This window comes from Lissotriton helveticus, chromosome 6 (assembly GCF_964261635.1).
Source record: "Lissotriton helveticus chromosome 6, aLisHel1.1, whole genome shotgun sequence".
In the NCBI taxonomy this organism is placed as follows: domain Eukaryota; kingdom Metazoa; phylum Chordata; class Amphibia; order Caudata; family Salamandridae; genus Lissotriton; species Lissotriton helveticus.
In genome coordinates this window covers 1753586092-1753599176 of record NC_136067.1, presented here as the reverse complement: position 1 = coordinate 1753599176, position 13085 = coordinate 1753586092, and the positions used below count along the sequence as shown (strand labels likewise).

General features: G+C 46.2%; 1 protein-coding gene across 10 annotated transcripts in view; it reads left to right on the top strand.

Moving 5' to 3' along the window:
• Positions 1-13085, top strand: part of GTF2A1L (general transcription factor IIA subunit 1 like) — a 1231875-nt gene that overhangs the window by 105881 nt on the left and 1112909 nt on the right. Inside the window, exon 3 of one of the 10 annotated variants that reach the window (XM_078649638.1) lies at positions 10188-10345. The exons of 8 other annotated variants lie outside the window; for them this stretch is intronic. Coding sequence is in view for 1 of the 2 variants with exons in the window: in XM_078649636.1 (XP_078505762.1) it covers positions 8081-8137 (57 nt within the window). In the remaining variant the exon portion in view is untranslated. Of the gene's footprint in view, positions 1-8046; positions 8138-10187; positions 10346-13085 lie in introns of all 10 variants that reach the window. One more of the 10 variants, XM_078649636.1, reaches the window with a different exon arrangement.

The following is a 13085-nucleotide window of genomic DNA, read 5'->3' as shown; positions in this document are numbered from 1 at the left end:
TCCGAGCGGACGCACAAAGCACCGGGGCCCGGGCGTGGTGCTCGCTAGTGCCCTCTCCCGACTGCGCAGTGAAGGATCGCCTTCTCGCCGCCTCAGGGGCCCCGGGGCGGAGACGGAGATGAGAGCAAGGGCTGCAGGGGTGCTACCGCGGTGGGGATGCTGATCAACGGGAGCCGAACTTACCTACGCACGCTGTGGTAGCTGAGGAGGGCAGCCGCACACGTTTCGCTGGATCTTGAGGCCTGCGCCTATGGCCTCTTGCACCGAACTGTAGAAGGGACTTGCGACTGGATCGAGGTCGAAGTGATCACCTGACCGAATAAAGACTACTAGACGACCTCTGATGGTTTGCAGCGTCACGTGGAAGCAGATGACCATCCACTAGCGGTGCCTAGACACCACGCACGGGGCCCCCCTGACCCGCTGTCTCTTGGATGGCCACCTCTGAAGCGCCTGGGAACTTCATTGACGAGTCGCCCTCCATGGTAAGGCGGCGGTGACACGGCTACCGATCTAGGGGGGCTGGGTGCGACCCTTGTTGAACTAGACTAAGAACTTTTACAGGGCTGGCACTGGATAGACTGCTGGGTTCGTAAGGGCCATCGAACATCCACTTTAGTCCAAGTGACCCGGGGCTCTGCTTACTGGGGCCAACTCTACCTCGGCCCTATACACCTGACAACGAGGCGCCTCTGCGCAACACAAATACTTACTGACACTGCACTTTTCTGCCACTACAGACGACCCCCACGCTGAGCGCGCCCGGGTGAAACCCTTCCGATCCATTGGAACGAACACCAGTCAAAGCTCGAGTTGGTGGGAATCCCCCTGGTTCCTCACCACTATCCCTCGCCCAAGGCCACGAATTTGGGGACACTACTGCCATGGGAAAACCTAAAGGTACTAAAGGCGCTACACAATCCACATCTGACGCGGAGATGCCGGACAAGGGAGACCACCCAGACCCCGACCAACCTTGGGATCCCCACTTGCAATTCCAGCTGGACAAGATTTTGACGGCCATAACGGAGACCCGTGCAGCGCTTCAACAAGATATTGCGCAAGTGGCCACGGGACTTTGTTTGCTCCGAGCAGACCATGGTAAACTGTCTGACAGAGTCAAAGAGGTGGAAGACACAGTCCACGCCCTGCGCCAGCACAGAAAGACCTTTCAGCCACCATGGCCAATGTGCTGGATCGCATGGACGCTCTAGAGAGACTAGCTGAGGACGCTGAAGGGCGTAATCGCCGGAATAACATCCGCATAGTAGGCCTGCCGGAGAAAGTGGAAGGGAAGGACATGGTTCGGTACCTGGAAGATTGGCTCCAGACGACGGTGGCGCCAGAAGGTTTGTCCACCTTTTACACGCTGGAACGAGCGCACAGAGTCCCGTTCAAGCCGCTACAACAGGGCCGTTGGTGGCACGGCTGTTACACTATCGAGACAGAGATCTGCTGCTCCAGAATGCTCGCTTGAACGGCCCTTTCCAAGTAGAGAACAGTAAAGTCAACATCTTCCCAGACTATACTTACGAGACACAGCGCAGGCGGACCTCTTTTCTGGCAGTTAAAAGAGAACTGAGAAGCGAGGGACTCCAATACTCCCTGTTATTCCCCGCTCGTCTCAGGATAATTGTTGATGGCGCCACCAAATTCTTTGACATGCCGGAAGACGCCTGTAACTGGTTGGAACTGTACAGAGCCGGCAAAGATGGCCCGGGTACACGGCTCGGAACTGTCTCGGAAGGACTACCACAACGAAAATCCAGGCGGATCCGTAATCGACTCAGGGGTCTCAGGCGGCTTTCAATGTCTGAGACGGCAGCGGAACGACGAGGAGTCCTGGAAGTGGTTTCTACCATATCGGGGTCACAGGATTCTCCATCGCGAGACGAGCGGAATCCGGCAAAGGCGATGACCCCTCAGAAACAATTTACCATTGCCTGTGATCACACCAGCGACAGCTGAAGGAATGCTGGACGAATAGTGAGAGAGAACCTGGTGAGCTGTTGAGGCCCGCACACGGACTGTGGTGAACTGTTTATAAAGGCATGAAAGAGGGCACTAATGTTCTTGTAGAGGGGAGGCGGGTGGAGGTTCTGTTGTATTTACCTACCTGAGGCTTGGTTGCCCAACAGGAGCTCAAGCGAGGGGCGGCTTCCCGTTGGTACCCAACCCCCCCGTATTGCCCTTAAGGCTTCCCACAGTGACTACTGTTGGATTATTTACCAATTTCTTTTCTGGGAGTGTTTGGATGGGAACTAGATTGCGGTCTTTGGGTCCTGTTCTGGGGGGGGGGGGGAGTTTGGGGACATGTCATAATGTTGGGGGAAGGGCTCACCATCTGTGCTAATGCTTTGTCATGTTTGGGACACTTACAGAATGGCTGGAACGGAGAACACGGGACGCTGTGGGACAATGGGTGACTTATCCACTTTGAAGTGTATAACCTGGAACGTGAGGGGACTCCATACTGTGACCAGACGCCACAAAATACATGCATATCTAGTGCGCAGGGGAGTTCAGATTGCATTATTACAAGAAACGCATTTGACGAAGACTGAAGGGATAGCATTACAACGCAGATGGCAGGGAAAAGTCTACAACACCACATATACAGCGTTTGCCAGGGGCGTTCTAATCTGGATTAGGGCCGGGATCCCATTTCAGGTTACTAGACAGATTATAGACCCAGAAGGGAGGTTTCTTGCCATAGCGGGAAAATTGGGAGGTAGAGACATCGCCTTGTGTAGCGTGTATGCACCTAATGTGGATCAGCTCACTTTTTTAACGGAATTATCAGGATCCCTTGCACACTTCCTGGTGGGACCTATATTAGTGGGAGGGGATTTTAATTCAGTGCTAGATGTAACTCTTGATAGGTCACATCCCCCATTGGCAGACTCCCCAACACATCGCACTGCTAAGGGTAGAGTGGAATGGCAATCAAGATGGGGCCTGTATGATATGTGGCGCGCACAACACCCACAGACTCGAGATTATTCTTTTTTCTCGAATATGCATGAACTCCATGTTCGGCTGGATGCGTTCCTGTGCTCCCCAACCCTCATACCGATGGTTGCGAGGACAGAATATTTGTCGAACAGTCTCAGACCATAATCCTCTACTGCTCACCATGCAGTGGTCCCCTGTCATTTCTTGCGTTCCCACCTGGAGGTTACGCCCAGAAACACTGGAGGACCCGCTTTTCCGTGATGCCCTGGAAGAGAGAATAACACATTTTTTTTAAGACAATGCTGGTACAACGAAGGCGAGGGCAACAGAGTGGGATGCCTTCAAGGTGGTAGTTAGGGGTTTTTTGCATAGGTAAACAAGTAGGAGTACGGAAGGTGCTCTTGAACGACCTTGATAGAGCTGATAAGAAGCTCCGGGACATAGAGCTCCTGAGACCTGGTCACCCCCAACTACAAGAGCAGATTAGTGCGGCGAAAGAAGCAGTCGCAACAGAAACAGAACGTTTGCGCAGCTTCGACTATAAGGCATATATAGCTAGATCCTACACAGAGGGCGATAAATCAGGAGCCTTGCTGGCCTGGCTCGCCAACCCCACGAAGAGTCTCCCCCATAGTGTCCATGTACACGGCGGAAGGTGTGGAAGTGTAAACCCAACCAGAGATCCTACGCTGCTTTACCAGTTACTATGAAACCCTGTATCAAAGTAAATTGTTGGCCGACACCCCGGCTATAGATTTTTTTCTTGAAGGGCTATGCTTCCCAGTTTTAGACACGGATCAAGCTAAAGACTTAGGTAGAGATACTGAACTAGGAGAGATCCGTCGGGCAATAAAACAGATGGCACATAATAAAACCCCAGGCCTCGATGGGTTGCCCATTGAATTCTATGTGAAATACATGAATCTGCTGGCCCCACGACTACTAGAGATCTATGGAGAAGCGAAACAATTAGGACACTTACCACACTCTATGCGAGAGGCGTTGGTAATTCCCCTCCTTAAACCTGGAAGAGAGAGCGGTGATACAACCTCATACAGACATTTATCGATGCTGACTACTGACTACAAAATCTTGAGCAGCATACTGGCATCCCGTCTCTTAGAACATATGCCCTCACTGGTCCATGAAGACCAAGCGGGTTTTATACCTAAGCGCAACACTACTATGAACATACGCCGCTTGATGAGACTCCTAGAAGAAGACCACTCTGAGACCCACCACCCTATGATATTATCCATAGATTTGGAGAGGGCGTTTGACAGCCTGGAATGGGAATACCTTTACAAAGTGCTTAGGCGTTTTGGTGTGGGGGACGACTATCTGAAATGGACCGCTATACTATACGCCTCGGCGGTGGCCAGAATGAAGATGGGTAAACTAATATCACCTCAATACTCAGTAGAAAGAGGGACAAGACAGGGATGTTCACTATCTCCGTTGCTGTTTGCATTGGCAGTGGAGCCTCTCGCAATGTCAATTCGCACGGGGGTCCATTATAGAGGATTGCGGAGCAAACTTGGCCAGCACTACGTTTCGTTATATGCTGACTATCTTTTGCTCTTTCTTGAAGACGCAGGTGGGGCCCTAGCGAGAGCCGACAGTCTTTTAACCAGCTTTGGCGAAATTTCCGGCCTTAAAGTAAATTGGTCCAAGACATGTTTGTTCCCAGTGCACAAAGGCGAGGTTCAGCCCTCCACGACCAGGGCGATCAGGTGGGAACCCGCCTGCCTGAAATACCATGGGGTTTATGTTTATCACACCCCTGCTGACGTATTAGAGGGCAATGTTACCTGCGGCATTAGAGCGTTGAAGGGCAGCATGTCCTTCTGGGCCACACTCCCATTGGCAGTGGCAGGTCGCATAGCGCTGCTCAAGATGGTGGCGCTCCCAAGGCTCCTATATTATTTTAGAACGCTACCCGTTTGGATTCCTTCTGCCACCTTCAGGCTTCTGAAGTCTTTGATAGTATCATTCCTCTGGGGGACGGGTCGACGTAGAGTAGCCTTGCAACGTTAATTAGACCTAAACCAGAAGGAGGTCTGGCAGTCCCCGACTTTGAACTGTACTACTTAGCAGCTCAATTGCAGACCTATTCCCAGGAAATAGCCCGGGAATTTCGAGGACCGGAAAATAAACGGGGCCTAGGCATGCCTCGCCATGTGCTTTCATTTATAGCATTGCAACAGAAATTAGACCTCAGAGACCTCACACAAGAGGAGAAAACGATTAGATTATGCTGGAACCGCACACAACGTAGGATGGGAGTGTTGCACCCATACGCCCCCGAAATCCCGTTGGGAATGCTGACAGCATTACCACACGGCGGGGATTGGTCACAGTTACAGAGGTGGGAAGATGCAGGAATTCAGGTACTTGGGGACTTATATGAGGACGGAACGCTGCTGCCTTTTCCGGTACTCCTGGACCGGTATGATCTGCCCAGAGGGGACTTCCTACTGCACTCAGCACTCACACGAGCAATACAAGCGCATTGGAGAGGAGGGCTCATGGAACCTAAAACAACGATGGCTTGCCAATATACTATGATGGCAGCGGGAACGTTTAAGGAGGTCTCATGCCTTTATTCTAGAATGACCAATGAAGGACTGCCTCCTTTAATGGCGTTGAAGGGCAAATGGGAAGCCGATATAGGTAAGGAAATCCGTGAGACAGTGTGGAAACAGTTAATGAGAAGGGCCTGGAAGAGTACACGCAACGCGCGCTTCCAGTTAGTGCACTTTTACATTCTCCACCGCGCATACCTAACCCCGGGAAAGATCAAAAAATATTTTGCCGCAGACTCTGCGGGATGCCCTAGATGCAACACAGTTGGTGTTGAGTTAGACCACATGCTATGGACATGCCCGATATTAACTCCTTACTGGACGGAGGTGGGGAACACTCTTAATGAGGTAACAGAGAGGAGATTGGTGTTCGACATGGCCATTGGGGTTCTACATTGGTTTCCTCACACTTCTAAAAACAAGATCACAAGCAAATTCATAGATATGGGGCTTATCCTCGCAAAACGCGAAATTACACGACATTGGAAGGTGGTGACAGGTCCCACGGGCACGAAATGGAGAAATGAGTTTCTTAAATGGGCGGGCGGGGAAAGCATGTTGAGGTTTCAATCGGCGCGGTGCCAGCAGAATGACAGAGCTTTAGAAACGGCACAAGCATGGGACGCATTAGTACAAACACTGCGCGACTATGACTAGCAGGACGAACTAGCGAACTAATACCATGACTGGAGACTACCCCTGTAACACGACAGGTACATAGCACATACCATTGTCTGTTAACTCCTGTGCATATTACCCGTTATGATTATAACTTAATCCGCGCACCGATGGTGGGGAATGGGGAGGGGGGAGTTTTCTTAATATTAGCATTTACTTAGTTCTTGGGTAACGGGCCACTACTAGTGGCCCAGACAGCGCAAAACTGTAATGTACGATGTAAGTTATGTGAAACAAAACCCAATAAAATTTGTATTTAAAAAAAATAATGAAAATGTATTGACTCCTAAGTTATTTTGTTGGAAATGGAACTGGGTTATTCTAATTAGTAAAGTTGCACATTGTATGCCTGGATATACCGATGGAGTTCCCGATTTAAAAAACGAAACAAGAAAACAGCCATCTTGTAATGTGCAACTCTTGTAAAAATGTCAATTTCACAAACATTCTGTCTGCATTATTTTGAGTTATTCTAATTTGTAAGAGTTGCAAAAAATATGAAGAAATAAAAAAATGTTGCCGACACTGTTCACAGAAAATAGCAGCCATCTTATACAGTGCAAATTACACAATAATTTTATTATTAGGTCACATTGCCAAGGGTTCAAAAACGTTTTTCTGTACAATTTTCATGCAGATCACAGCAAAAAGTCACATACCGCCAAGCATACCGTCTACATTCATATCGATTATTTTAATTTGCAGGTGTTACACAAAATATGCATAAAGATGTCATCACAGTTCCTAATTAGTTGCCATCTTGTAATGTGCAAATTCAACATGAATCATATGATTAAATCGTAGTGCACAGGGTTGTAAACACTTTTCTCTATACAGTGTAAATTGCAGCAAAAAGTCACACTGCTCTGAATTCGAGAAAATGTTTTTCACAATCGACCCCATTCTTCTTAAATTTATTATTTTATCACACATACACACTGACTGCACTATTTTGAATTGTTTTAGTTCGTAACAGTTGCACAAAGTGCGAATACAAGTATCAGCACGAGTCCTAGTAAGTGGCTACCATCGTATATTGTGCAACTTTCACAAAAGCCATTATGTTTATTCACACTACATAGTGTTTCAAAGACTCTTTTCTTTCTATACCGTGCCTTTTCAAATTATCCGTTTGTTTCATGAACAAACTGCTATTACCCATATGATACGATCTGTATTTCAAAACCATACTTCTGTTTGTTTAGATCAATTCAGATTGTGTTTCAACAATCAATATAGCATGTGAAAAAAGTCATGCTGTCCTATGTTTTACTTAAAGTCCTGGTGAACAGAAATTAGAGCACGTTATGACTAAAGAGTTCAAGCCGTATACCACAACAATATATATAGTCTCTCTAATTGAAAGCATCTGTGGAGTGAATGGTCAGAAAGCGGCATACCTAGTAAACTTCTGCCCTCTTTTAATGTGCAACTTGTATGCAAAGCTCGCTGCCCGTAGTTCTGTAGTAGGGGATCTCTGTGTATAGTCATAATCTAGTGAATAGTCCCGCCCATGTGCGTGGACCCCGGAGCAATCAAAAATAATCTCTTAAGCTGTCTTCATTGCAGTCCTGCATAGACACTTAAGAGAATATTAAAGACAACAATGCAACCTGTACCTACAAGGCTACACTGTCCAGTACTTCAGCTAGAAATGCCAAGGATATAACATCAAAAACACATTTAACACAATCTGTCAAGTTTCACCCATAGCGAAACTTTCCTCCCCTCACCAAATCCTAGGTTGCGACACTAGATGAAATTGCCCTTAGTGTGTCAGAAAGTTGAGAGGAATTAAAGCAACAGCACATTGTTCTTTTTGTTGTAGATATGACCAATAGGACTCAGAGTAAGAAGCCCTGATGAAAGCCCGTAATTGCAAAAACGAGGCTAGAAACGCGTCGGCGGACAAAATCAATGTATGCCTTTGCATTAATATAAATAGATCGTTTCATAGAAATCAGGATTGAAAGATAAATTGATGTTTTTCTTTATATGTATATATATGTGATGTACAGGAGTCTGATTTGTCTCACATCGGTTTACATCTTTTCTACATTTTGATGACTGAGTTTTTTGCGAAGGTGTTAATTTTACACATTGTCCAAGTATGTCGAAATATTGAGTGTTAAATTATGTGGTTGAATATGTGTTTCACTGTAAAAAGAGAAATTTCACAGAATAATTCAGTAAAATATCAATTGAAGGGTAAAATAAATAACCCAAACCGCTAAAAGCGTATAGTGTGGTTTGTTCAAGACTAAATAAATGGGACTCCAGGTAATTTCTGCTTAATTTAAACATAAATAACTGCGGCATCCAAGATACATGGCTGCCATCATTGGAGGAACAATTCTCAAACCTTTCCTATTATGCATAAATCTGTTCCTTATAACGACAAATATTTCAAGGACTATAATCCACAGATGTTTTCACACTATCATAGGAAACACCATAATAACAGAATTCCTACCTAGATGTATCTATTTACGCAACGTATTTCACATAGATGAGCACTATCATTGAGCCAGTAATGTCACTATCCCAAACCCTTATAGCATATGATTGGCTACTTAAAAAATATTGAACTTTCTCTGATTTATTGATGTGGAGTTCTGTCTACTAAGTACTTAAAATTGTATCTATGTTGAACTGTGCTGTGTACAATGAGATTTTAGCCATTACAATGTGTAACTGGGTCCATAGAAAGATGAGTAATTTGATGTAGTCAAAATCATGAATGTTTCTTCAATGGAACAAGTCAAGCCTATTTACTTGAGACCATACCATACTTGAGACTATTGAGTCACAAGTGGCATGATTCCCCTATGATGCACTACATTCCTCTGCATGTTCTGCTTCATGCATAATGGGAGTGATCTTTCTTTCAGAAAAACCCACCCCTATCCCGTGCAAAAAGCACAACCTAAGATGTAAGTAATATATAGGATCTGATGTTTGTTTTCACTGATTACTTTTAAGGCTTGATGTCAATATGCCCATGTACACATGTGGGATAAGACAAACCATGACCTACAAATAGCGTTTCATATGACTAAGAGCTATGTACAATCAAGTGTTTGTTCCTAGAACAAACGCTTGGTTTATTTGAGTATTGTGTAAAGCGCTCATTTGTACAAGTCTGTGCTTACCAGATTCCTGCTGACTCCTGTCCTGCACAGGGCACACGTTATTGCGCATGCGTGATGTCATGGTAAGAAGTTGTGACATGGTGGCATCCATCTTGGGTGTGGCATAAGTATATAATGCAAACCAGAGTTCTGGAAGTTGCTTAGCCTTCCACTCATGAAACCAAGGACTCTTACCTGTTTCCAAGACGCTCCGGCCTCCGTCTGTAAAGACTTTGTGGTACTCAATGCAAGTAAGTACACTTTCACACTAACAATTTTTGGAATCTTTCACAGAACTTTGTGGTGCAACAAAGACCATGACGATAGAAGTGTTCTTGAATTTAACCACAGTTAATATTCTCATAAGTTTGGATGAGAATTTCAATAGACTTGTGATATTATTTAGCAAAAGACATTGTTTATATACTTTATTTATAGAAAACTACTGAGAAGCTTTCATCAACAAATCTGCCTTGTGGGGACTTGGCATCTCTGTGAGTATAAATATGATACACATGTAAAAGTAGGGTTTACAAATAATACACTTGTGAGAAGGACAGGAATTGAGCTTTGTGAAACACCTCAATGATTGTGTAACTACAACAAAACAAGAGAAGGTATAATCTAACCACCACTGTTCGAGACATTCCCAGAAGACTACTGACAGAAGAACTAACAGCCGCACCTCCGCAACAACGGACGCTAGTAAAAGAGCAGTTGATCGCAGGCAGGACATGTACACCCAAGATACTACATATGATAACGTTTCGTAGATTAATAACCAAATGTATAGGTTATTTGGCAAAAGATGTAATAGTGACTTCTTGTTGCCTCGCAGGTCAACAACTAAGACCATTAAAGCATCGAATTCCTAAGCCTTCCTCCTTGAACCCTACTGCGTCATTCTTTTGTTCTAAGTCACACTCCGGTTAAAAGGTAGGGTATTAGGAAGTTGGTCCATAACTTCTCTACGAATCGAACAGTGCAGACTTCAAGGTAAGGACGCATTGTTAAATCTGACAAGTTTCAAAGCCAGTTGACCAGGTATTTTTAGCCAATGTTTAGAGAACATTTTCATGGTTGACAGCTACTTAGTCATTTTGTCCCTTTGAATAGTGAGACCTTCCTGGTTATTTTGTGGTTGTGTTGTAAATGAATCTAGGACCCTAGAGTAAATGTTCCCGATTCATGCCCTTATATAGGCATACATTATCCAATCCTTATATAGGCATAGAAATCATTACCATATTTAGACTAAGCCTATGCAGCCCAAATACGGCATGGCTACTTCCACTACGTTCCAAGAATCAACAATGATTTCTTAGAAAAACCCACCTTCAGCAGCTAGGGACATCCCCTTGCCTGAATACTAATTTATCTAGGAAATCATGGAGTTTTCGAGGAACTGAGTCTTTTATGACTTTATTAAGTCCAATCACACGTCAAACTCGGCACCTTCAAAGTATAAATATGCCTAGATTTGCCCAGACAAACACACGGTGGTTTGGAGCAGATCGACTAACTACTTGCCCTATGCCCTGCAGCAGCAAGTGCCGAAGGAAGCCGACCCTCCAGCTGACGCACTGAGAGACTCTGTCTTTTCTCCTGCCGAGAAATACAGCTCCAGTGTTTCCAGGCTACCCTTGCGGGTTGCTGGGAAATCGAGTCCTGAGAGAGAGATACAAGACCTCCTTCATTCTCAACCAAGGTACGGAGCTGATTAGACCCTTAGAGAATTCTTGATTAGATTCTCGGCAGAAAATACTAAACTTAAACTACTCCTCACTTATTTCTTCCCCTGTGATAGGCTTAGGTCAGGTACACCGGGGTAGGAGTATTTTAGAAGCACCAGTTGAGTACTTTTAGCCATCATTTTATCACTGTATGTATTTTATACGTTTTAAGACAATTTATGGCTTAGAAACCATACCATGCTTTTACAGTACTACTTTATAATACTGTTCGTATTATATACCCTGTACTTTATTACCAGTATTACGATTGTAGCAGTACATTTCTTATGCTTGAGAAAGAAGACTGTTCAATAAATACTTTTTATTGAAAACGCCTGTCTCTATTTTCTCAGCACCTCTGGTGAAATGAAGCATGAATGATTGACTGAGTAAAATAGCTGTCTATTGTTTCCGCGACTCTAGAGATTGATTTCTTATTCTTGGGAAACAAAGTTGTCATGTTTATGCGGTTGTCAGAAACTAATCCCTTCTTGTGAATTCGAGAAAGTTTCTAGTGACCTCTGAGCTAGCTGGCACTCACAATTAAGTCTAATATATACAATAGAGACCTAGTCGACTTCAGTCCTACGTCTAAACTATAGTGTTAGACCTGTCAGCCTTTTGGGTGGTCTCCCTTAATTTTTTTTCGCGATCCCTTTCTGCCTCCCATTATTTTTGTCCATCAGTCCTATTTTTTTTGTGTGGCTTTAGGTCTCTGGGTGCCCCACTACTGCTATTCAGTGCTGAGGTACAGGTGCGCCTTCTTAAAATGGTGAATGAGTACCTAAGATGGATGCCTGTCAGGAATTACCTCAGAGCTTGTGGGCCATAGGATAACATTGAAGGGTTCCAGAACCTTCCAGGCCATTCTAGTGACCAGGGCTCAGGCTATATAAGGGTGGACACTGGGCGGCCATTTTGTCACTGCTGGGCTGGCTGGAGTTAAGACAACTGCGTCTGGGGGATTGTGTCTTGGGCTACTCTGATGGTTCCTAGGGGCTGAGAGATAGTCATGGGTGCTGCCCTCCTCCCTGTTGATCTGACCCTGCCTATGTGAGAAGAACTGTGTCAATTCGTCAAGAAAACGTATTCAACCCAACCACCGGTGAGGGCGGTCTTCCCCAACCCTTGGCGGTTGACCCCAAGAGCATCAAGAAACAGGGGACTTTGGTTAAGATTTCTGAGGTGAAGAGTGATCTCGACCTCCGCCCTTGCCTGGTTCGGCCGGGTTGAGGTTTACTGTTGTGCCAGAGCCGTGGGCTGCCAAGAAGTCTCAGCGCTTTGTGTTCCAGGCCCCCCCCTCCGCCTTTCTGACCTTTCTGAGGCGTCGAGGTGCTGGGGCTGACTAGTGTTGCTGTGTCGCTGACCTGGGTGCTGAGAGGAGCCGAGCGATCCCAGGCGGAGGCGTGAGAAGGACGGAGCAACGTGAAGATCCGCGGAAGACGCTGGGCGGCGCGGCTGAACTACCGGGCCCCTCTCGCCGAGCACGCCGCCTCACGCAGTTCAAGCCGGGTCTCCGCGGGGAGGCGGAGGCTGAAGCGGCCCTCGGGCGCCCGGCGCCCTGGTGATTGGGAGTGGCGCATGGAGGCCCGTCGGAGGAGGCCTTCACATCTCCGCTCAGCTGCTACCCCCGCCCAACCTCAGGTGAAGTGGTGAAGAACCTGAGCGGGCGGACGGGGGAAGAGAGGCCTAGTCAACTTGCTTCCTCCAAAGGAATAACGAGGGCGCCATTCGGGCACACAGGTATCTGAGGGGAGGTTCAGAGGAGGGAGGAGCAGCAAGGGACAAGTCTACAAGTAAGGGGATGAACTAAGGAGATTGGGGGTGCCACAAGCTTGCCCTAAGCAAGTTCCACCCTCCAGTATATCGTGACTGAAGGAAATTGAAGAGTAGGCCTAGACTCTAAGTTCCCCCTTAGAAATAAGCCTCCTAGAAGGCCTCAGAGGAGTTTATAAAAGAAACTTGACATATTCTTAATTTAAATATATACTCATTCTGACTCA